The sequence below is a fragment of the Aquarana catesbeiana genome, linkage group LG03, assembly GCF_042186555.1.
Source record: "Aquarana catesbeiana isolate 2022-GZ linkage group LG03, ASM4218655v1, whole genome shotgun sequence".
Classification (NCBI taxonomy): Eukaryota; Metazoa; Chordata; class Amphibia; order Anura; family Ranidae; genus Aquarana; species Aquarana catesbeiana.
The window spans coordinates 623,020,060-623,045,827 of record NC_133326.1 but is presented as its reverse complement, the minus strand read 5'-3'; the positions used below and the strand labels follow the sequence as shown (position 1 = coordinate 623,045,827).

At 44.7% G+C, this 25,768-nt stretch overlaps 1 protein-coding gene across 5 annotated transcripts in view; it reads left to right on the top strand.

The window, feature by feature from the left end:
• The window catches only part of TACC1 (transforming acidic coiled-coil containing protein 1), a 159,650-nt gene that overhangs the window by 53,454 nt on the left and 80,428 nt on the right, over window positions 1-25,768 (top strand). For 3 of the 5 annotated variants that reach the window (XM_073622358.1, XM_073622356.1, XM_073622357.1), the window contains exons 2-3: window positions 9,419-9,495; window positions 24,888-25,746. In XM_073622358.1, the coding sequence (XP_073478459.1) occupies window positions 9,419-9,495; window positions 24,888-25,746 (936 nt within the window). Of the gene's footprint in view, window positions 1-90; window positions 438-9,418; window positions 9,496-24,887; window positions 25,747-25,768 lie in introns of those variants that run through there. The other 2 variants (XM_073622359.1, XM_073622360.1) reach the window with 2 other exon arrangements.

Genomic DNA, 25,768 nt, shown 5'->3' with positions numbered 1-25,768 from the left:
TATAGGAGTGTTGGTGTATGGGGCTGGCTGATGGGGATGGAACCTGCAGCAGATGAGTGTGTCTGGGCTCCCCCCTGCTCTAGTAGTACAGTCCACAGGGGGAGGAGATCACAGACAGTACAGACAGCTGATTCCCAGCTACAGCCAGTGGAGGCAGAGGCATCTATCCACCATCCATCCTCCTCTGTTAGATCCTATACACGGGAAGATCTGATCCCAGGGCTGCCATGTGTGATCCCCACAGCTGAGCACCAACCAGCACCCCACACAGGACTTCTGAACACCAACCAGCACCCATCAGACTGCAGCACCATGGCATTCAGTCCCTGGCAGATGCTGTCACCCGTCCAGTGGGCGAAATGGACCTGGTCAGCGGTGAGGGGGGCAGGAGGAGAAGATGGCACTGAGGATGAGGATGACCACTGCCATGAATCTGGGTGAGTAGAGGAGAGGACACTGTCAGCACCCACTGAGGATGGGGCACCCAGCATGCACCCTCTGAGGATGGGGCACTATCAGCACCCAGCGTGCCCCCACCTGAGGATGGGGCACCCAGCCTGCCCCTTTTGAGGATGGGGCACCCAGCCTGCCCCCGCTGAGGATAGGGTACCCAAGCATGCACCTACTGAGGATATATATAATGTATATGTACATTGCATTATACAGTGATGATGATCAGTGACACCAGCTCATCTGCAGTGCTGTCAGATCACAGAATGATACAGTGTTGCTAATACAGAATATTTATAATCATAGTCCTATACATCTTTATTTTATGAAATTGAGAATGGCAATAGATGTTGTCTGTACATGCACATAATTCTATTCATCATCATCATCATCATCATCATCATCATTGTCATAATAGTGACAAGTACTAAAAATTAGACATGGGCATCTAAACATTTGCATTTGTTTGTACCTTCATACATAAAATAATAAAGATGAATAGGATGGTGATGACACAGATTTAGGCATCTAAATATCTACATTTCTTTTGGCACCCCCATACAATAAAACAATGTATAAGGGGAAAACATCTACGTGTGTGTATGTATGTATGTGTGTGTGTATATATATATATATATATATATATATATATATAATACTTTTTTTTTTTTTTTTTTTTTTTCGATATAAGGTGCCAATTCATGTATATGTTTCCTCCACATCATATTTATCATCATAAACCTTGTACATCCCTTTTTTGTTTTTCTTTTTTTTTTTTAATGTATAAGGACACAGCACATGTGGCTGTTTCCTACACCTATTACATAATCATCATATATGTATTTATTAGGGTGCCAACACACAGAGATGTGTTTTTCCTGCACATAAATAATAGGTGATCATCACAATACAGCCTTCTTTTTTATTTAATTTTTTTTTTTTTTTATGTATGTAGGCGCCAACACAATACCATCTGCTTGCTGCATTCATCCGGGCTGAACTGGAAAACAAATGTCACTTTCAGTCCAGCAGACTTCAGAAAGCAAATGTCATTGTAAAATGTTCTATTAAATCGAAAAAAACGATTGCCTTGTGTGTATGTGTTGGAGATCTGTCTGTTTCCCTCAGTGGTCAGCGATGTGTAATTTACGAAGACATCTCCCCTAATTATTGATCAAACATTGGCATGCTGCAGTGGTTCATAGTGTGAGCGGCTTTATTGCCTTGTATATGGGGCTCCGGCATGTCCTGGTCAGCTGCGGTTTGCCTTTGCTCAGTATGGGCTTTATTTGGAATTGGCTATTCAAAAACGACTTTGGTTTTATTAAATGAAGCAAAAAAAAAAAAACATTTGGAGTTCTTTGTTTTTTTTTTTCCTATGATTTTTGAGAATGTCGGTTTCCATAGTGATTTTTTTCTGTTGTCTTGTAGGCCTTATGTTCTCTCTGCCAGGGCCGGTATCTCAGCCAAGGCAGGCTTCCCTCTACCGCAGTCGGCCTTACTGCCAGGCTGATGACAAATTGGCTGTGAAAAGTGTGCTAACGTGTCACCCATAGCAACCAATCAGAAACCTTATTCCAGCTTCCGCTCTGCACTGCAGAACTGGCTGCTGTAGGCCGGTTGCTATGGGCAACACAAAGTTTTCTTATTTGCACGCTTTCCATACACAAGCCCCAGACTAATCATCGTGCCTGCTCTTCCTCACTGATCAGTGTTTGGGATTCAGTAATGACCTGCAGACTTGAGTGGATCATTTTTGCAAAGTAGGCATTTCAGGGAATTTGCATTCTTTTGGTTCCTGAATGTAGATTTGTCCAGTTGGCAGACACGTATCATCTATCATTGGATTCCGAAGCGGCATATCAAGGCCAATCAAATAGCTGATTGTCTTGGTTTGATGGTGGCTGTGCAGAGTCATTATAGAGGCTGCTTTATTTTCCACAACAGAAGCCTAAATACTTTATTTTATATTCCTTAACGTGTGCTGCGGCCTGCTGGGATGTGCTGTAGCGAGTTGTGCTGCGTTTTCATCCAGCGCACATTGACGCAGAGTGTGTGTGTGTGTGTGAACTGGGCCCATGCAAAAAAATCCCTGGAATTCACAGAGGGCTTGTTTACCCTCTGAAGAGCGATCCTCATGGACATCTGACAGACTGCACGGAGGCGTTATGTTGCCTCCTCATCACCCCTTTCACACTGAAGGCACTTTACAGGCATTTAAGCGCTAAAATTATCGCCTGAAAACTGCCTCCCCTGTCTCCCCAGTGTGAAAGCCGAGTGCTTTCACACTTGAGCGATGCGCTTGCAGGACAGAAAAAAATGTCCTGCAAGCAGCGTCTGAGAGCATGTGAGGGGGTTTGAATCACAGAAAAAGCTCACTTCTGTGATGATGGAGGTGAACAGCAATGACCAGGCCTTAATTTGAAATGTCTTGGGAGTATTCCAGTCAGACTTCAGGAGTTATGGAAATGTCCTACCCATAAAGCAGGGGCATTATTTAACTTTAGTCAGAGCTGCACGTTTTTTCTCTACAGACACCACTTGCTTGCATAGGCAGTTTTTTTGTTTTTTAGTTAAGGTGAACTAACCCTTAAGGGTAGTGGTTGGGGGTTGTTAAAAAGCAGCTCAGCAAGTGTAAACCAGGCCAAAGAGCACCATAGTAACTCATTAGAAATCTGTTTTGTGGTAGTGCGACAAATGGCGGAACATGCAACAGATTCATGTCCGTGTCAACACTGACAGATCTGTTCCAAGCATCTTTCCTGTGACGTGGTATAGGCAAAGGAGCTGGAGGGTTGGGAGACGAATGGAAACATATTGAATATTTACAGTAAGGCCCCTTTTCACACTTGTGCGACCTGAAAGTGATGCGATTTCGCCGCGGCTTGAAGCAATGCCTGTGTAATCTTGAGGTCTATGGACCTCAAGTCACATCAAAGTCAGACCAAAGTAGTGCAGGGACTACTTTGAAGTCGCACAGATATGAATGTACTCATTGGAAATCATGGGGTACGACTTGTTGTGCGACATTGCAGTCTTAAGTTGCACAAGTGTGAAGGGGGGCCTTATAGGAAAATTTTGTTGCAGAATTACCACAAAAATGCCACACAGCAACTACACATGTGACACAACATATTCTACCAACATGGAAGATCTTATTTACATTCACTTTCCCTATCACTGATATGGTGTTGAGGTGTTTTTTTGTTTTTTGTTTTTCATGGATTTAGTGCAACAAAAGCACTATGCAGCAAATGTGTCGCTAATAAGAACTACCGGTACTTGACTTTGTTGCACGTGTCTGTACTAACAATGAACCTGTTGCAGGGTTTTCATGAGTATGACAAAAGGCGTCGGACTACATGCTTACTACCAGAAATGTGTCGCAAATGCCTTACTGAATTGCCCCCATTGTGTTTTTAGGTTGTCATTTCATTAGGCCTGTGTTGAGCAATACAGCCCAATAGACTTGGTGTGAATGAGACCTGAATCCTGCATGCCCTGAAGGGGGACAGCTGTGTGTGGATGGTGCCCATGTCAGCCTTGTGTTGTCTTTGTAGCACAGGCTGAGGATAGGATTTCAGTGTGTGAATGCAGGTTGTGACAGGTTGGATAAACATGCTAAATATTTCCGATTTCTGAGAACAGATGGTGAAATCTGTTTACCCGGACGCACTTGTCCTTTCCTCCAATCACCATGTGGCCTTTTATTTATGAACACCACTTTGGTTGATAAGAGATGTTGTTTTTATGACTTTCCCCAAATCATCACTATACAGACTCTGCATGTGCAGAACTTGATGTTTACCAGAGACAACATCCTCATCTTCATAGGAAGGAAATGTCACTAACCACCAACGGCTAGCTGGTAACACTACTAAATCTTACAGCTTCTGTCATCAGGTTTTTACCAATATCATTCCCTTGGAGCAGCCAAAAGACACCTAAAATAATTGTCAGGCCCCTGCGAAAATTTAATTTATGTGGTCAGCGGATAGAATGCCCCCTTACATTGGAGGTCAGCGGGGTGGAATGCCCCTTACATTGGAGGTCAGCGGGGTGGAATGCCCCTTACATTGGAGGTCAGCGGGGTGGAATGCCCCTTACATTGGAGGTCAGCGGGGTGGAATGCCCCTTACATTGGAGGTCAGCGGGGTGGAATGGCCCTTACATTGGTGGTCAGCGGGAGAGAATGGCCCTTACATCTTCCACAGCTCGGAGAACTCCCAGGTTGTGAGTGGCTGCTTTGGGGTCTCAACGATCAGTCCACCCGTTATTGATATTTAAGTTGATCCTGGAAAGCTTAACCACCCTGGGGCCCATTTTACAGTTTGACAATATGGTGCATGTTACTGCAATGCAACTTACATGCTATATCACCTTTGGACAGCATTGCAGTGTACCACAATGCAAGATGGTGCACAGGCTTGGAAAAATTGCTGCATGTACTTTTTAATTTTATTCATATTATTATATATAATTTTTTTTTTTTTTTTTTTTGTCCATTTTGGTGCGTTGGCAGCCCATTTTCTTTTAATTACCTGAGGCTTCCTAACCTCACCTCCAGAGCAGTGAAAATGAAAGCAAATATGTTCTGTTCTTTGGCCAACATTAAAGTGGACCTGTTGGGCAAAATGCATGTGTGAACAAGCTCTTAGAGAGCCTTAAAAAAAAAAAAAAAAAAAAAAAAAAGTAAACTAATGCAGCCCCACACCTAGGGCTGGTAAGCTTATATATACAGTTGGGATGGAAAGTATTCAGACCCCCTTAAATTTTTCACTCTTTTGTTATATTGCAGCCATTTGCTAAAATCATTTTAAGTTCATTTTTTTTTTTCCTCATTAATGTACACACAGCACCCCATATTGACAGAAAAACACAGAATTGTTGACATTTTTGCAGATTTATTAAAAAAAGAAAAACTGAAATATCACATGGTCCTAAGTATTCAGACCCTTTGCTTTGACACTCATATATTTAACTCAGGTGCTGTCCATTTCTTCTGATCATCCTTGAGATGGTTCTACACCTTCATTTGAGTCCAACTGTGTTTGATTATACTGATTGGACTTGATTAGGAAAGCCACACACCTGTCTATATAAGACCTTACAGCTCACAGTGCATGTCAGAGCAAATGAGAATCATGAGGTCAAAAGAACTGCCTGAAGAGCTCCGAGACAGAATTGTGGCAAGGCACAGATCTGGCCAAGGTTACAAAAAAATTTCTGCTGCACTTAAGGTTCCTAAGAGCACAGTGGCCTCCATAATCCTTAAATGGAAGACATTTGGGACAACCAGAACCCTTCCTAGAGCTGGCCAAACTGAGCTGTCGGGGGAGTAGAGCCTTGGTGAGAGAGAGGTATAGAAGAACCCAAAGATCACTGTGGCTGAGCTCCAGAGATGCAGTCGGGAGATGGGAGAAAGTTGTAGAAAGTCAACCATCACTGCAGACCTCCACCAGTCGGGGCTTTATGGCAGAGTGGCCGACGGAAGCCTCTCCTCAGTGCAAGACACATAAAAGCCTGCATGGAGTTTGCTAAAAAACACCTGAAGGACTCCAAGATGGTGAGAAATAAGATTCTCTGGTCTGAGACCAAGATAGAACTTTTTGGCCTTAATTCTAAGCGGTGTGTGTGGAGAAAACCAGGCACTGCTCATCACCTGTCCAATACAATCCCAACAGTGAAGCATGGTGGTGGCAGCATCATGCTGTGGGGGTGTTTTTCAGCTGCAGGGACAGGACGACTGGTTGCAATCGAGGGAAAGATGATTGCGGCCAAGTACAGGGATATCCTGGACGAAAACCTTCTACAGAGTGCTCAGGACCTCAGACTGGGTGAAGGTTTACCTTCCAACAAGACAATGACTATAAGCACACAGCTAAAATAACAAAGGAGTGGCTTCACAACAACTCCGTGACTGTTCTTGAATGGCCCAGCCAGAGCCCTGACTTAAACCCCATTGAGCATCTCTGGGGAGACCTAAAAATGGCTGTCCACCAATGTTTACCATCCAACCTGACAGAACTGGAGAGGATCTGCAAGGAGGAATGGCAGAGGATCCCCAAATCCAGGTGTGAAAAACTTGTTGCATCTTTCCCAAAAACACTCATGGCTGTATTAGATCAAAAGGGTGCTTCTACTAAATACTGAGCAAAGGGTCTGAATACTTAGGACCATGTGATATTTCAGTTTTCTTTTTTAATAAATCTGCAAAAATGTCAACAATTCTGTGTTTTTCTGTCAATATGGGGTGCTGTGTGTACATTAATGAGGAAAAAATGAACTTAAATGATTTTAGCAAATGGCTGCAATATAACAGAGTGAAAAATTTAAGGGGGCTGAATACTTTCCGTCCCCACTGTATATTTCTTGTATTTAGATAAAACTGGTTTGCTTGAATGACTTTATAGCTGTGTCCTTCAGAGCTCAGATCTATTTTATAATGTCATGCTAAATTTTAATATGAGAGTATCTGAACCTGCCTATCCCTTCCCTGCTATGAACAAACTCCTGAAGGCACTTGTGTCCCCGTGTCATTCTCGGTGTCACCTGGTCACCTCAGGATGGATTGTATGAGGTCAGGGCAAGCAACAGCTGCAATTCCAGAGCTCTGTGTGGCACAGCAGGGCCGCCTGGCTCTGTGTAACCTTAATCCACATCCAATTTCTGTATGAGCCGTCTGTGAGTCATGGCATACACATTACTGGAAACTTGGTGGACTGTGAGCCAGAATGGACACAAAGCAAGATGAACAAAACCAAGCTGCTGCCAATGAGTTTATAGGGCTTCATTTACATTGGCGGTTCCATACATGCTTTTATATGCATTTTAGAGGACATTTCTAAACGCATGCATTGATTTTAAGCCCTTGTTCATGCAGTTGTAATACAATACATACGAGGGCAGTGTTTACCCGCTCAGGGATGCACAGGTGTTGTGTGCATCAACGTGCAGACAGTCTCATTCATGTCAGTTGGGTTGCAGCAGCTGCATGGACACAGTCGCTGCTCCCATCCGTGTGGACATGGCACACTCTTGTACTTCCATGTGAACGAGGCCTAAATGGTACAATCCACACTGTGCATTCAGTTTAGCTGTGTTTTAGAGTAAATCGAACGCTGTGCATCCAGGAGGAGATGGGATACCCTAAACGCATGTAAACGCGAGTACATAACACAGGAGAACTTGACCTGGGAAGCATTTTTGTACGATTTGTAAATGCTGCCCTGATAATTTCTCCTGCGCTTAAATAAACCAAATAAAGTAGGCTAGAGTGAGGGCCTGTTTACGCTGTTGCTTTTTATTGCATGCATTCTGACGTGCTAACATGACTGTGTTGGTTTCCCATAATAAATATCGTCTTTGTTCACTTCTCAGTGTTGCAGTGTGCAGTATTGTAAAATATGACCTTTCCATTTATCTCTGCAATAGTGTATTGAGAGGCCCAACAAAGTCAATGGTAGTGCATTTTCATACATTGGAAACAGGTATTGGCAAGCCTTGGTCAATGCCTGTTAAATTCTACCCATTCCAAATTTTAAATGCAAAAACGCATTGAAATGCATAAAGGAAACGCACCTTGACAGGCACCTGCTTAATACTACAACAAAAACACACCTCTATGACCTCACATAGATCTAAATCAGCCCCAAATGTAGCCTAACTCTCGTTCTGTATGTAGCAGTAAATGTGATTGGCCTTTCCCGGCAGTAAGTGTGGTTATTCTTTGTTTCAGCTTTTACGTGAGAGAGGAAATACATTTAGTGGTTTTGTTGCAATGTGTGCTTTGCCTTCACTCCCCATGATCCTTTTTTGTTCCTGAAATCTAACACTGCTTTTTCTGTTTCAATAGATTTTTATTATGTTTTTTGCACATTGCATAACAATGATTAACCATGGGAACAGCAAAAGACCTTACATTACCCAAAAATACTATCTAAAAAAAAAAAATAATGCTTTTTCTGTTTTTAATTTGCCCTGTATTTTCCAACATGGGTAGTTACCAGGGAATAGGTATAGGTACGCACATCACCCCCATCACAACTCCTCTGTCCCCCAGTCCCAGGTAAGAGCCGCAAAGCAGTGCATGCAGCATGCTGCTCCAAATTGTGAATGTGGCCAGGGCACAGAACTTGCGTATAGAACAGAGTGCAAGGCTCTGGAGTGCGTATTACACAAAGTGCAGGACTTGGGAGTGTAAATTGTGCAGTGTTTGTATAGCACAGGGCTCAGGTGAAAATCTCTCAGAGGGTTTAGGGATGTGTATTTCACAGGGCAGAGAGCTCAGATGTGTATATCTTGCAGGGTTCAGGAGTGTTTGTCTTGCAGGGAGCAGGGAGAAGTGAATATATTGGTTTCAAGAGTGCCTATTAAACAGGCCATAGGAATGCGTATGGCACAGGGCTCAGGTGTGGGTAACAAAAAGGCAAGCATAAAACCAATAATTACCTTCCCATCACTGGTCCAGAACCCCCCCCCCCCCTCCCCAAAACCCCATCTTCCTTCCCAGTACAGAGCGGTGCAGAGAGGAGCTGCTGTAGAAGAGCAGCTGGTGCTCGCCTAAAAGTGCCATGGAAAAATCTGCTGCAAGGTGGGTGCAGCTGACCACCTCCTCTGTGCCATGTGGATGGGGCAGAAAGAGTTTTGCACTTGGGCTGTCTGAATAGCTGCGTTGTCACTTGTAAACACAGAAACTGGCAGAGGAAGCGGGCACTGCAGTGCAGAAGACTTCCTCTGCCAGCTTCTGTGTTTACAAGTGACAAGTTGGTGAGCGCGGGCCGGTGACGAAGATTGCAGCTGAGATGGGTACTTATTTTACTATTTTTAATTTTCCACTTCCTCATAATTAGGCCCTAATTAGAAGTGTTCACTGTTCGCTAACTGATGTTTCTTATTAGACAAGAGAGCTTTATCTTTTAGGAACAATGAGAAGAATCTAACAAAACCGGTTTACTGTCTTCCACAGTTCCGACTCTGAGGGAAACTTTGACACGCCTGAAGCAGAAACTCCAATTTCATCTCCAGTGAAGGAGCCAATGCGAGGTAACCAGCACTGAGAATATCTGTACCACATACGGTATATGGTAAAATCTTTATGAATGTGTCTCTCTCAGGGAGACTGTATCATACAGGCAAAGTTTATCCTTCCTCATAATTATAACAGAATCGTTTCCCTACTGCTTAGCCAGAGGTGTCTCTTGGTAAGTGGGATGAGAAGGTCAGCCCAGGCTGCCCTGAGACTATCAATAAGGTGGCCGTGGAGCTCAGGTGTTAGCTACACAATAGGGTGTAATATGACTCTGAAAATATATTTTTGCCTAGCTAGCATGAATGCCCAGCTCTCCTGAATCTGTCTGATCATTTTCTCTAAAAGAATAGTCAGGCTGGGTTGACAAATTGTGCCATAGACATGAGACTGAGGAATTCCACCAGCACACCACACCATGGGGCTTCAAAAAATGGGTTCTGATGAAGGGGTCCTGGGGCCTCCAAAACATTGCTGTTTGAATAAAGGTTTGGACCCATTTTGTTGGAGACCCATGGTGTGCTGGTTGCATTCCTCATTCTAAATTGCTTATGGTTCCAGCCGGTGGTCATTTCAGCACTCACTTAGACAGGAATGTGTGGGTTGGGAAAAATACGTTGGAATCTTTGTACTGGATTCCCATACAGCACCCCTATCGACCGCAAGTTAAATGGGCAATTATACTTAAGATGTGCCCGTAAGGGAACGTGGCATCACATTTACCGATCGTGACATGCCTGATGAAGGGGTCCTGTGAGGCTCTGAAACTTTGCTGTTTGCTGTAATGATGTGATCACTATATAAAGCTTTAGACCCATTTTCTGGTGTGCTGGTGACATTCCTCATTTTGATTGCTCACGGTTCAGCACCCACTTAGACATACAGCCATTCTTACAGGAACGTGTGCGTTGGAATTTTTAGACATGAGACTGTCGCCCAGTCCAATGAACAAATCTGCAGGTTGGGTCACCTGCAGTTGAGACACATAATCTTCGTTCTTTTTGATTTTTCCCATGTATGGCCCAGCTTTACTGTTGGTGGACTGCATTTAACAGGTTGGCCATAGAGGAGCTTTGTAGTGGCTCTGACATGCATGAGATCACTGGTAGTATGAACTCTGGGCAGAGGGAGCTAAAAGTTCAGAAGATGGACACCTGAGAAAACATTAGGTAGATGGGGCAGTGTGGGCTTCAGAGAAGAACCCACTATTAGTGCAGACTGTCTGAAAATTGGAGTCTAACTATACTTTTCTATTTATACATATTATGGTTCTTGCCAAGGGCCCTTTGAGGGCTATTCCTACTACTTTTGACCACATAAGAGGAGAAGCTCTGGCATGCATGAGATACCCTAAGTCACCTAATTCATGTGCCTGTGTCTACATCATTCTCGTGTACTGAAATGCCATGTACACACGGGCGGACTTTCCAACCGGACTGGTCCGACGGACCGAATCCAGCGGACAATCCGACCGTGTGTGGGCTGTATCGGACTTCCGACGGACCGTTTCGGTCGGAAATCCGACGGACTTTAGCTTTGAAAACTGCTTCATATCTTTACGTCGTAACTCCGCCGGACTCAGTTCCTAACGAAAAGCCCGTTCGTCTGTACGCTGGTCCGACGGGCCAGATATGACGCAAGGGCAGTACTACATCTCTCGCTGCAATAGGAAAAACAAATTTTCCTATTGCCGCGAGCGCGAGGCGGAGGCGACGATGTCCCCTAGGTCTGGTATGGATTTTAAGGGGAACCCCCTATGCCAAAAAACGGCGTGGGGTGTCCCCCCTGAATCCATACCAGACCCTTATCGGAGCACGCAGCCCGGCCGGTCAGGAAAGGGGGTGGGGACGAGCGAGCGCCCCCCCCCCAAACCGTACCAGGCCACATGCCCTCAACATGGGGGGGTGGGTGCTTTGGGGGAGGGGGGGGCCCTGTGGCCCCCCCCCCCACCCGAAAGCACCTTGTCCCCATGTTGATTAGGACAAGGGCCTCTTCCCGACAACCCTGGCCGTTGGTTGTCGGGGTCTGCGGGAGGGGGGCTTATCGGAATCCTGGAGCCCCCTTTAATAAGGGGGCCCCCAGATCCCGCCCCCCACCCTGTGAATGAGTATGGGGTACATCGTATCCCTACCCATTCACCTAGGAAAAAAAGTGTCAGTAAAAAAACACACTACACAGGTTTTTAAAGTAATTTATTGGACAGCTCCGGGGGTCTTCTTCCGACTTCACCACTCTCTCCGGCCTCTTCTCCCGGTGTCCTATTCTTCTCCCGGTGTTCGATCCCTTCTCCCGGTGTCCGGTTCTTCTGCCGCTTTTTTGCTAGCGGTGGCCCGGACTTCTGCGTCGTCTTCTTCCCTCTTCTCTTCTTCCGATGTTGGCACGACGCTCTCTCCCGCTGTAATGATGTGTGCGAGGTGCGCAGCGACTTGTATAGGTGGTGACCATGCTCCTTATGACGTCACAGTCCCAGCATGCCCCGGGACTGTGACGTTACGAAAGAAGACCCCTGGAGCTGTCCAATAAATTACTTTGTAGTGTGTTTTTTTTTTTTTTTTTTTTTTTTTTTTTTGACACTTTTTTTTCCTAGGTGAATGGGTAGGGGTACAATGTACCCCATACTCATTCAGATAGGGTGGGGGGCCGGGATCTGGGGGCCCCCTTATTAAAGGGGGTTCCGGGATTCCGATAAGCCGCCCGCAGACCCTGACAACCAACGGCCAGGGTTGTTGGGAAGAGGCCCTTGTCCTCATCAACATGGGGACAAGGTGCTTTGGGGTGGGGGGGGCCGCAGGGTGACCCCCTCCCCCAAAGCACCCACCCCCCCATGTTGAGGGCATGTGGCCTGGTACAGTTCAGGGGGGGGGGGGGCTCGCTCGTCCCCACCCCCTTTCCTGACCGGCCGGGCTGCGTGCTCGGATAAGGGTCTGGTATAGATTCGTTTTTTCGGCGTAGGGGTTCCCCTTAAAATCCATACAAGACCTAAGGGCCTGGTATGCCCCACGACGGGGCTCGCAAGGTGTCCATCTCGCTGATAAAAGTGGCAAGATTGACTTCCTTTTCTAGTCCCGTCATAACCGAGTCACGTTCAAAATGAACGGACTTGTTTGTGTGTGGGCAACTCCGTTCATTCAGAAAGTTCATCATAACTCTGTCAGGAAGACCGGCGGACATAGTCTGCCGGAAAGTCCGGTCGTGTGTAGGCAAGTCTGTCCGTAGTCCGGTCGTGTGTAGGCAAGTCTGTCCGTAGTCCGGTCGTGTGTAGGCAAGTCTGTCCGTAGTCCGGTCGTGTGTAGGCAAGTCTGTCCGTAGTCCGGTCGTGTGTAGGCAAGTCTGTCCGTAGTCCGGTCGTGTGTAGGCAAGTCTGTCCGTAGTCCGGTCGTGTGTAGGCAAGTCCGTCCGTAGTCCGGTCGTGTGTAGGCAAGTCCGTCCGTAGTCCGGTCGTGTGTAGGCAAGTCCGTTCGTAAAAAAAAAAAAGTCCGGCGGAAGTCTGTCAAAAGTCCGTTGGACCAGTCCGGTCAGAAAGTCCGCCCGTGTGTATGTTGCAAAAGTCTGTGTTAGAAGACTCTACAGTTAGATGTCTGAGGTGAAAAAAAGAGACCAGTGGCAGTGAGGGATGGAGGCAGTATAAACGCTGGGCAGAGGGAGCTGAAAGTTTAGAAGATGGACACCTGATTAAACATTGGGTAGATAGGGCAGGATGCAACATTTGTACAGACTGGTGTCCTAAAATTGAAGTCTAACTACAGTGCCTTGAAAAAGTATTCATACCCCTTGAAATTTTCCACATTTTGTCATGTTGCAACCATAAATGTAAATTGGGGTTTTATGTGATAATCCAACACAAAGTGGCACATAATTGTGAAAAAGTTGAAGGAAAATGATAAATGGTTTTCAAATTTTTTTTTACAAATATATATCTGAAAAGTGTAGCATGCATTTGTATTCAGGCCCCTTTTCACATGGGCTTGTCTGTTTGACGGACTCTGCTTGCTCAGCGGTGGATCGATCTGCTGAGCAGGCGGATGACAGGTCCGTATCCGCTCACTGTGCAGAGACTGACCTGTCAGAGTCCCACTCTCCTCTATGAGGAGATCAGATAAAAACGTGTCTGTTTTTCATCTTATCTCATCCGATCCTCCAGAGCAGGGATATGCAATTAGTGGACCTCCAGCTGTTGCGGAACTACAAGTCCCATGAGGCATAGCAAGTCTCTGACAGCCACAAGCATGACACCCAAAGACAAAAGCATAATGGGACTTGTAGTTTTGCAACAGCTGGAGGTCCGCTAATTGCATATCCCTGCTCCAGAGGGATGGAAAATAGGATCGCCTGGATTTGGTGGAGAGGATCATGTCACCGCTGACATCTGCTGCTCCATAGAGGTGAATTGAGTGTCCGATCAGGTCCTCTTGCAAAACTGATAGGCGGACCTGATCGGAAAGCCTGTGTGAAGGGGGCCTTACTCTGTTACCCCTAACTAAAATCTAGTGGAACCAATTGCCTTCAGTCACATAATTAGTAAATAGAGTCCACCTATGTGTAATTCAATCTACAGCTATTCTGTGAAGCCCTCAGAGGTTTGTTGGAGAACCTTAGTGAACAAACGGCATCATGAAGGCCAAGGAACACACCAGCCAGGTGGAGAAGTTTAAAGCAGGGTTAGGTTTTAATAAAATTTCCCAAGCTTTGAACATCTAAACGGATCACTGTTCAATCCATCATCCGAAAATGGAAAGAGTAGGGAACAACTACCAAGCCATGACATGGCTACCAAGTCAAACCTACCAAGACATGGTCGTCCACTTAAACTGACAGGCCGGGAAAGGAGAGTATTCAGAGAAGCAGCATCAGAGTAACTCTGGAGGAGCTGCAGAGATCCACAGCTCAGGTGGGAGAATCTGTACACAGCACAACTATTAGTCGTACACTTCACAGATCTGGCCTTTATGGAAGAGTGCCAAGAAGTAAGCCATTGTTGAAAGAAAGCCATAAGAAGTCACGTTTGCAGTTTGGGAGAAGCCATGTGGGGGACACAGCAAACAAGTGGAAGAAGATGCTCTGTGTGTGGCGGAAAACTAATACTGCACATCTCCCTGAACATACCATCCCCTCCTTGAAACCTGGTGGCAGCATCATGTCGTGGGGATGCTTTTCTTCAGCAGGGACAGGGAAGCTGATCAGAGTTGATGGGACGTGTAGTTTGGAGATCCCTGGTTTAGATCAAAGCATATTCATGTGTTAGACTGGCCCAGTCAAAGTTGGGACCTAAATCCATTGAGAATCTGTTGCAAAATTTGAAAATTGCTGTTTGCAGAGGCTCTCTATCCAATCTGGTAATGACATACCCAAAAATACTTACAGCTGTAATTGCAGCAGAAGGTGGTTGTACAAAGTATTGCTTCGGGGTGGGGGCTGAATGCAAATGCACACCACACTTTTCACTTTTTTTTTTTTTTTTACATTTTTATTGAAAACCATTTATCAGTTTCCTTCCACTTCACAATTATGTGCCACTGTGTTGGTCTAGCATATACAAGCCCAATAAAATACATTTACGTTTTTGGTTGTAACATGACCAAAATGTGGACATTTTCAAGGGGTATGAATACTTTATTAAGGCACTGTATACTATCTATTTATACATAAGTGTTTATGCTTGGACAGTCATTGAAGGGGGGGGGGGGGGCAGGGTGACAAATATGGTTCTTGCCCAGAAGCCCTTTGAGGGCTATGCTTACTATTTTTGGGCACACAAGAGGAGAGTGGCGAGAGTGGAGACATAAGGATGATGAGGGATGGTGTGGAGGCACTTTGCATAGAAGCTGATTGCCACTGGAAAGTGCCACTTGGGAAAGTATTGAGTACATTAGTAAGGGCTGAACTGCCACAGAAGGAGGTAGGTGTTGATAACATTGATAAGGAGCATAGTGGATAGAAATGAAGCGCAAGTACAGATTAACCTGGGGAAGAATGGATGCAAAGCAGGGGAGCAGAAGCAGGCTGGTAAAAAAGGAAGTTGGGAGAGACAAGGGGTCACAATACAATGGACTACATCACTGAGGATGGAGTAGAGAAAAAGGGGCCATACGTAGTGTGATAATTTAAAGCAACTGAAAATCAGGACTGTCCTTATTGTAGTTATTGCAGAAATACAACTTCCTGAAGAATCTTTAGAATCTGACACTTTTAGATGACCGACCACTTTCTGCGCTCTTTGGTTCCTGCTAGGGGCCCCTACATCGCTGCAGGACACAGGAATAACATAAGGGCTGGGGCAATTGGTCTCCGACTGTGGCCCTTTGCTTTCCTTTAGCCGGCCTTTGGGGCAATATTTCATCCTTTTACACGAACAATGGGGCACAATTCCTCCAAATGACACCAAGGAAGGGGCACAATTCCTTCAATGACACCAACAATGGGGCACAGTTCCTTCCAGTGACGCCAATGACAAGGCATGAGTCTTCCCACCCAATGATACCAATGATGGGGCAGTGTTCCTCTCACTGACACCAAAGATGGGGCGTTTGTTTACTCCCACTGATGTCAGGACATTTTCTACTTCCAATGGTCCTGAAGTCTGGACAGTAAACTGGCCCTTTTGTTTAGAAAGTTTGGAGACCCCTGGGCTGGCGGATCAAAGCTGGAAATTGGGCACCTGGCATTTCTGGAAGTGTGCCAGATGCTGAAGATTCCTCAGTTGGCTGTATCTCTGCAATTCGGTGCAGATCCTGGTGGCTCAGTAGGTAAATATGGACTCTCTACTTTGAGGGGAGGATTTTGTTGTGCATTTTTATTGTAGCAGCAGAGACGCTTTAAAGGAGAGCCAAGAAAGGGAGAGTGGAGCACTGAGGAAGAGAGCAGAGAGGGAGTCCTTCCTGAGGGTTCAAGAAGCTTCCACCAACACCAAGAGGAAATGCCTTTCTGTTTTATTACTATATACAGAAATATGAGGAATGCTACAGGACTGGGAACCACCACAACGCCAATGTAGGTTGACGTGTGGCCAGAAACAATGGCAGGGAGACCATCTAAGAGATCTAAAAAGCCAGTGGGTTTTCCAATATTAAAATATCAGTTTTGGATGACCTGATCTTATAAAAGGCACAGAAGTGCTGTAAAATGAAGATCTGGATTGTGTGCAATGATATGCTCACTGTAGTGTATGATGATGGCGGCCATGTCTTTGTAACATTTACACGGCTCATTCCTCCATATCGCATATTCTGCATCGTGTGACTGATTTGCTCATCGCTAGAATATAAAAGCTTTTATGCTTCCTGACAGCTTGTTTTGCTTGGTGTATGATTCAGATGTGCAGTATGTGGGCGAATGACTCACGGGATCTGAGGAATCCAAATATATCCCACAATCTGCAAAACCGCTCTCTGCCTAGCCCGCGTTCTTATATGTATAGATATGTTCTGAAGACTTTTTCTGAAGGCACTTTAACTGCTCATAATTCGTTGTGTTCTCCATAGAACCGCTCACAATATTCTGTGTTCTGATCTTCCTGACCCCATTATTGAAACAAAAAGAGCTGCTGAAAACATTCACAAATATGCCTGTAAGACAATGAGCTATTTGGCAATCCTACAGTCTTCCTGTGCAGCTCTGTTCTATTTTTGCTGCTGTGTTAAACTACAAGCAGGCTTGAAAGCAACAGGAATTTTTCTTCTGTTCGTTTACTGAACAGGAAGCCATCTGTGCGTAGGAAAATGTTATTCCTTATGTAAACTTTTTCCATTTTTATATTATGCATCCATATACATAAAGTATACGTTGCATAAACCGGCTGGCAGATTGTATTTTTTTTTTTTTTTTATGCGCATTAAACCCAAAAACAAACTTATTATATTGCGGCTTACCAATTCTTGTGATGGCTGTATCCGTTTCCTTTTTTAAAGTTTCTTCTATCTGGCAAGAAAGTCTGTTTTTTTAAAAGCACAATCTCTTCCACAGAATGTATCAGTTTACATGGATGAGACAAACCATTTAACGCTGGCAGGGGTGGTTAAAACATAGTTCCACTCAAAAAGTGAACTTCCGCTTTAAGGGAAGGTGACCCCCTGACATGCCACATTTGGCATGTAATTTTTTTTTTTTTTTTGGGGGGGGGGGGTGAAAACCCTCTTTCTAGAGGGTTGCAGCTCCCACTTCCTCCCCAGCCACTGTGGCGCCGGAAGGAAGATCACCTCTCCTCCCTCCCTCACGGCAATCATCTGGGACACGTCACAGGTCCCAGATGATTGCACGGCCAGTCGCAGCGTGGCTAGCGCATGCATAGTACGTGCCTGCAATGACCATGCTGGCGCCGCAGAGGAGGGGGAGACGAACAGGGCTTCGTTCCCCCGCATCGCTGGATCCTGGGACAGGTAAGTGTCCGATTTATTATGTCAGCAGCTGCAGTATTTGTAGCTGCTGACTGTAGTAATTCCGACGACAAAAAAAAAATCACGCATGCTCGGAAACAATTCGACGCATGCTCAGAAACATTGAACTTCATTTTCTCGGCTGCTCATAGTGTTGTATGTCACCACGTTCTTGACGGTCGAAAGTTCAGCAAACTTTTGTGTGACCGTGTGTATGCAAGCCAAGCTTGAGCGGAATTCCCTCGGAAAAACCATCCAAGATTTTTCCGACGGAAATTCCGCTCATGTGTACGCGGCATAAGGCTGTTCTCTGTTTCCCCTGAAGAGATTTTTCTTCTCTTCCTCTACTGTCTGACACCCATCGCCTGGACAACAGAAAGCCTCCCTATGGGGACATCAGTAAAATCCTGATTGAGATTGTAAACCTTCCTCACTCACACCAGTCAAATAGACAGGAAGGGGGGACATGTTCCCCCATTTCTTCATCTGTCTGATGCTCAGATTTTTTAAATGTACTACTGATATATTATTATTATTTTTTTTTATTAGAACCTCAGACTGGGTTTTATTTCTGTATCTGTCCACATTTGGGAGATTCCTTTAATTTTCTGTCTGTGACAATGTCACCGGGACAGGATTCACAGTTGCAGTGTGTTACCGCGCACACCTAAACTTTCATTGCATTAAAGTAGTTCTAAAGGCAGAAGTTTTTTTTTTTTTTTTTTTATCTTAATGCATTCCGATTAAAAAAACCTTCTGTGTGCAGCAGCCCCCCTAATACTTACCTGGGCTCCATTGATGTGCACGAGTGCCTCGCTGTCCGGGACTCTGCCTTCTCATTATTGGCTGAGACAGCAGCAGGTGCCATTGGTTCCCGCTGCTGTCAATCAAAGTCAGTAAGCCAAGGAGGAGCGGGGCTGAGCCGCTGCTCTGTGTATGAATGGACGCACAGAGCTGCTTGCTGTTGGGAGGAGCCAGGAGTGCCGGCGAGGGACTTTAATATCACTTTAAACCAGAACTTTACTGTCTTAATCTACATTAACTATTTTTGATCCGTATGCTGCTACCCTCAGTAAATACATAGGAAGGTATATTCACTTGCTTGGGGGAGTTTGTTTTGAATATTAAAAATGAATAAATAGCATTTTCAGTTTGTGGTGCTCCTATCCTATTTGGTTCTGCTTTAAACTGGTTGTACAGGCAGAAGGTTTTTTACCTTCATGCATTCTTATGCATGAAGGTAAAAAAAAAACTGTAGTATGTAGCTATTCCCCATGCCCCCCCCCCCTCCCCTCCTCCTCCTTGCCCCCAGCACTCCTAAAAAATCACCTGAGTCTAATTTCCATCCAGCGATGTGCATGAGAGCAGCTGCTTTCCAGGCTCTCTGCCTTCTCATTGGCTCTGGCTGCTGTCAATCGCAGCCAGTTAAGATGGAGCAGGGGACAGGGCCAAGCCCCATTCTGTGTGTCTTGCGGACACACAGAGCAGGGCTCGGGAGCGAGCATGCACTATGGGGGCACTCGGAAAAATGTAGGAGCCAGGGGACTCGAAGAGGAGGATCGGGGCTGCTCTGTGCAAAACCATTACACAGAGCAGGCAAATATGACTTGTTTGGTATTAAAAGCATTTTTACCTTTTTTAGAATCACTTTAAGGCAGCCCAGTCATTTTAAATGGACTGTTAATGTATTGCAATGGGTATTTTAAACCATCTGCACTGTTTAAAGCGGGTTGTGGTGCCCTGGCAAGGCATGTTTGGGTGCTACTCAAAATGAATGATGCGGCATTGCACTGCAGTCAGTTTTGTGTATTACTGTACATTGCAGAAAATGCATAGGTTGCCACAAAGCACAGATTTGAATCCGGCCTAAAAGTATTTCCTGGCTTCTTTATTGGACTGACTGGTTCCTGAATTCTGTCTGCTCCCCCATTCCCCCAAAAAAAAAAAAAAAGTCTTCCTATAAGGCCCCTTTCACACTGGGGCGGTTTGCCTGAAACCTGAAACAGCCACTGCTGTGTCTCCAGTGTGAAAGCTCGAGGGCTTTCACACTGGAGTGGTGCGCTAGCAGGACAGGAAAAAAAGTCCTGCTAGCAGCATCTTCGGAGCGGTGAAGGAGTGGTGTATACCGAAATCAATGGGATAGCGTGGCTATACCGCCGGCAAAGCGCCTCTGCAGAGGTGGTTTTTAACCCTTTCATGCCCGCTAGCGGGGCTGTAAATCCGCCCCGCCAGCGGCCGTATACCGCCGCTAAAACGACGGTAAGGCCCCTTTCACACTGGGGCAGGAGGTGCATCGGCGGTAAAGCGCCGCTATTATTAGCAGCGATTTACCCTCGTTTTAGGGGCGGTATTTGGCTGCTAGCGGGGTGGATTTACAGCCCCGCTAGCGGGCGTGAAAGGGTTAAAAACCACCTCTGCAGAGGCGCTTTGCCGGCGGTATAGCCACGCTATCCCATTGATTTCAATGGGCAGGAGCGGTGTATACACCGCTCCTTCACCGATCCGAAGATGCTGCTAGCAGGACTTTTTTCCTGTCCTGCTAGTGCACAGCTCCAGTGTGAAAGCCCTTGAGCTTTCACACTGGAGGCACAGCAGTGGCTGATTTAGGTCGGTTTGCAGGCACTAATTTTAGCGCAATATCGCCTGCAAATCGCCCCAGTGTGAAAGGGGTCTAAAGCGCCGCTAATAATAGCGGCGCTTTACTGCCGACGCTCCTCCCGCCCCAGTGTGAAAGGGGCCTAACTATACAGTAACCTTTACCAGGAGGTTATGGTGTAATGTACTATTTAACTGCTTACTTTGGCAAGTATGTTGATCTCCGTTTTATGAACTGGATCTTGTTTAGCTTTTGTATGTGTGTCCTCAAAGTGCATACCAACCCGTACTGGAAATGAATGTCAAAAACCATCCTCTCTGGAGGGATTCCTGGCATTTTTCTACAGCCGCCTCTAGACATCTGACTCTTTAACCCCTTCACTACTAAACCTGGATAAATAATAATTAATATTGTGGATGGCTTATGGTGACTGGAGCATAAATGGCACCGTTACCCATATCAACCAGATTTTACTGTTCACATAAAGAAATCCTATAGCAAATGTTCACTTATTATCTGCATTCAGAGCACTGGGCCTGATTATTAAAAACTGGAACATGAAGCTCTGGTCCATAAGAACATACAGGTTCTTGTTTCATAGAAGCGCCAGTCTATAAGAACATACAAGTTCTTGTTTCATAGAAGCCATGGCCTATAAGGAAGTACAAGAACTTGGTTCAAAGAAGCACTGGTCCATAAGAACATACAAGTTCTTGTTTCATTTGAAAGATGAAAGCTGGATGCTGAACATTGTAGTAGTTTCCTTGCTCCAGTTTCCACCCCACAAAGCACACATTCTGCCTGGTCTATTATGGGAAACTATCAAAACTTTTGAAAACCTGATTTATTGATCCCTAGGTGTATCTTATTTTTGGTTCACATGTCTTGGTTGAGCGGGAGTTTCTGGGTGATTTGAGGTCAGAAGACGGTTTCACAAAGAAAGTATGAACAATGTAGGCAGTGTCTCACTCCATGACCTAAATACAAAACCTTCCAAGGAAGGAGGGATCAGGGGAAATCCTCACTGAGGGAGACAAAGGCTTAAGGCCCAGCATGATGCGTCACCCCACACATCCCAAATGAGAGATTTCTGCATCAACTTTAAATGACACTAAATGCTTCTTCAACTCTAAGGGGCTTTAAATGATATCCTTATGCTTCAAAAATAATCCATACACATTCACTACCTAATTAGCCCTGCAATACATTTTTCATTATATTGTCTTACTGTTTTTTTTGCCTCCTTGTAATGCCTTCTGTGATCTCCCGAATTTCCCTCTCCCTTTTTGTTCATTATTAATAAGCAGTGCATGTTAGTTTGTGGTCCTGTGCACTGCTCTACACACCCAAAAATCTCATAGTCCATAGCCCCTAGTCCTTCGCATGAGCGAGCAAGACTGGGTGAGAAGGTGACTACATTCCTAAATACAGTGGGACCATGGGGAACAAATGTAGTCACCCTCTAACAGGAAGTCAGATCACAGCAGCTAAAAAAAAAAGGGGTTTTGAAAGAGGCTTAGCGCAATTGAAGGACCTCTTCCTTCTTTTTTTTTCTTTTTAAACTACATTCTTTACTACATAGAGAGTACAGGGTTGCGGCGTGCGCTACGTACTGAGTGCAGGGTTGTGCCATGTACTGAATGCAGGGTTGAGGGGTGTGCTTCATACTGAGTGAGAGGTGGGGAGAGGGGGCAAGGGGGAGAAAGAAGTGAGAGACCCTAGCCCTGTCTGCAGTCCCTTCTGTGGGATGGTGTGTGTGTGTGTGACCCAGTACCTTCCATGCAGTGGGCAGGCCTGTTCTTATAGCTGGGTGGTCACAGGAGGTCATGAAGCTGCTCCATCCAGCGGATCTGTTTGTTGTCCCTGGCTGCCTGCACTTGCTGCCTGCCCGTCCTAGTTCTCTGGTCAGCCTGTCCATCAGTCCAGGGCTGGGTGGTCTTCGGAGCTCTTCTCCCTGCTCCAGGGCAATCTGTCCTGGCCGCCCTCCTGAGCCTTCAGCTGGGTGCTCGCCCGCACTTGCTGCCACTCATTCTGCATGCTCGCCCAGGGCAACACCCGATTGGTCAGGCTGCCCCTGGGCCCACAGAGTGCAGAAGGGGGGAGGTGGAGTCAGCAGCGCTGAAATGGAGATGCAGGGAGAAGTGAGCAGCACCGGCTGAAAAAAAGCCCCACGCCAGCGCGCCCCTGCCAGGTTTTTTTTTTTTTTTTTTAATGGAACCAAGTGCCGGAATTTGTTCCGGCATTTTGCTCCCCCTGGGACGTTGCTATGATTCAGCGGAACATGGATCAATTTGCGGGACGGTACTGGGGAATCCGGGGCGGTTGGGAGGTATGCATGTTTACCTTTTCTACCTCCTATCTTTTGCAGCCCAGTGGCTGACTCTCTGAAACATGGGTAGTGTGGGCGGCATAGCTTTCCTTTTCTATAGCAAATACTCACCTATAATTGGCATTTAGTGCACTGGGCCTGATTAATGAAAGCTGGAACATGAGAAGCACTGGTCCATAAGAACATACAAGTTCTTGTTCCATAGAAACGCTCTGGTCTATAAGAACATATATTTTTCTCTCCGAAACATGGATAGTATCTGTTCTTCCACTACACTATGCGGCAGCATAGCTTTCCTGGAGCAGAACAGGGAAAGCTTCTATTTTTTTTCCTAGTTAAGACTTTTTGTGTGTGTGTATTTGTAATAAATAAATAAATATAATCAGGCATATTTTAAATGATGGAAACAGGATGACAACCAAAAATCCAGAAAAAGCACATGACTCAAATGTTATAAATTGAGTTGCAGTTCAGTGAGTAAAATAAGTACCGTATTTGATCCCCAAGAAAAACATGACTTAGTACTTAGTCTTCAAGAAAAACATGACTTGGGGCTGCAGTTTGGAGACCACAGGTTTAACAAGGTACTGGTGTGCACTGACAAAGGATAGAACATGTTGCATTTTTATGCACCATTTTCTAATGCGCTGCACTGTAAAAAGACAGAAAAAATGAGCTCTGCAATATGTTATAAATTGCACATTGCAGACAGTGAACGTTTACACCGTACACGTTATGAGCAGAAAAACTTAGCTTTTTAGTGCCAAAATGTCAGAGGTGACCCGTGCTGCTATTCATTAAGAGCCAGTTCACACTATTGTGTTGCAACTTACATTAGTGCGCTAAGGTGCCATTTTGTGCTGCTATGGAAAATACTTCATGAACAATTAATTCAAAGTTATAGGTTGACTTACCAACACACACGTTAATACACAATGCAACACACATCTGAGTGGACTAGCATGGAGTGAATAGGCCCTAACTAAAAAAATAAATAAAAAATTAGTGGTGAAGTGAAAGAACTTATGTCAGTTTTTATTGCATTCTGTGTCCCTGCTAGAGAGATTCTCGTTCTTTAGTTGTCCTGATGATCAATGTCACTGGGATTGAAAGGGGAAAATCCTAAATTTTGTGTTGTGACCAGAACTGTAATAAAGGAATAAATATTCCAAAAGTGAGTTTGTAACATATCAACTGTGAAAAATTAAGAATGCCTTGTAATGTACAGTATAATATATATATATATATATATATATATATATATATATATATATATATATATATATATATATATATATATATATATATATATATATATATATATATATTTTTATTTTTTTTTCCCAACAAAATCCATATTGTATAATTTAATCGTTTACTTTTATGGTTTGGAGTTAGGAATATTCATGGAAGGAAAAAAGTTTTAAAAAAATGTTGCAGATCTTATTACAAAATGACTATTTTGAAGACCTTGCTACTATGTGATTGTACCTGACTTGTATATGGTATTACCTGGGATGGCATTCAAGATTGAAGGTATTAAATGGCAGCTTTGTTTTAATTGCAGTAATTAAGGTTTTACTTGCGGCAATTTGCTCTTTTTTGGCCTAACATAAAAGTCAAAACTGACAACTGTTGACCATTTATATGTAGTGATCTGCTCTCTGTTCAGACATTCAGATTCTGAGTTATGCAATCGAATGCAGAAAGCCGCAAACTAAGCCAGTGTTGGAAGAATGCAAAACTATCAAATGTGTTATGTTGCGATATGGAATAATAAGGCTTCTTTGTGATGGTGGCATAGTATATTTTTTAGTATTTTATATAGGGGAGTCAATGATAATTTCAAAAAGCAATATTCATCTCATACAGTACTTCCTCATAGACAATCTCCATATTTTCTAAGACAACATACGCCTTTCACCATGGCCACCAATCACTGCCATACTACAGTACACTTTGTGTGGAGCACTTCTTTGAGCCTACAGGAAACCTTGAAAGGTCCAGCTGCTTGTATTTGCCTACCAGGCCAAAGATTTGCTTGTTAGAGCTTTATTACTTGTTATGAGACAAATGAGTTATTTAATCGTTGTTTTTGTTTTGTTTTTTTCCCAGAAACGGATAAAGTTGTCACAGAACTCTTATCAGATTTAACTTTAAATGACAATAACAACCTATTAACTGATTTGGCCTCGGAAACAAACTTTGGTAAGAAGACAACCAGTGACTTGGCTATAGACAAGGGTCTAACTGTGTCTGAGGTTTGCACTGTGGATTCTGTTACCAGGATTTCAGTGGGAGATGTTAAAGAGTCACCTGTTGACAATACTGGGGCCCGGCCTACAGAAGATTCATCTGTAGATAATGTTTTTCTGGCACAAGATGACCAAGGCAATGACACAGGAGCTCGACAGAAGGTAATAGACAAAGAAAGCTTGAAGGACGTTGGTAAAGATTTCCTCAACAACAATGGCCTTCAGACAGACAATGCGACATCAGTGGATACTTCTGAAAGAGATTTTAACAATCAGGACTCTGTAATGGAAACTAATGACAATATCAAGAAAGATTCCCCAAAGAGAGTCCGGAAACCTGTGAGCAAACTTCCATCCAGGATACAAAAGGATAGTTCCAACAGGACAAAAAAAGCTGGGCAGGAGGAGAAGAACCTAGAGATGAATGCAGATTTGGATGACCTTCCCCTCCCCAAGTCATCCTATAATTTTGATCCCAACCAGTGGGAAGACCCCAATTTCAACCCTTTTGGGGGAAACTCTGCCTTGTCTTCATCTCCTACTGTTACAAAAGCACCTTGTGGATTCAACAAAGATCTAAGTGATGGCCCTTTGGATCACCCTAAGCTATGTAAGACCCTCTCTGGTTCAGAAACAGATCTCGCCCAGGAAACTAGATCAAGGAGAGGATCGGGAAGTCCCAGATGTTCGCCAAAGTTGGGTAGATCCCGTCTAATAACGTAAGTCTCTCTTGAAAATTTG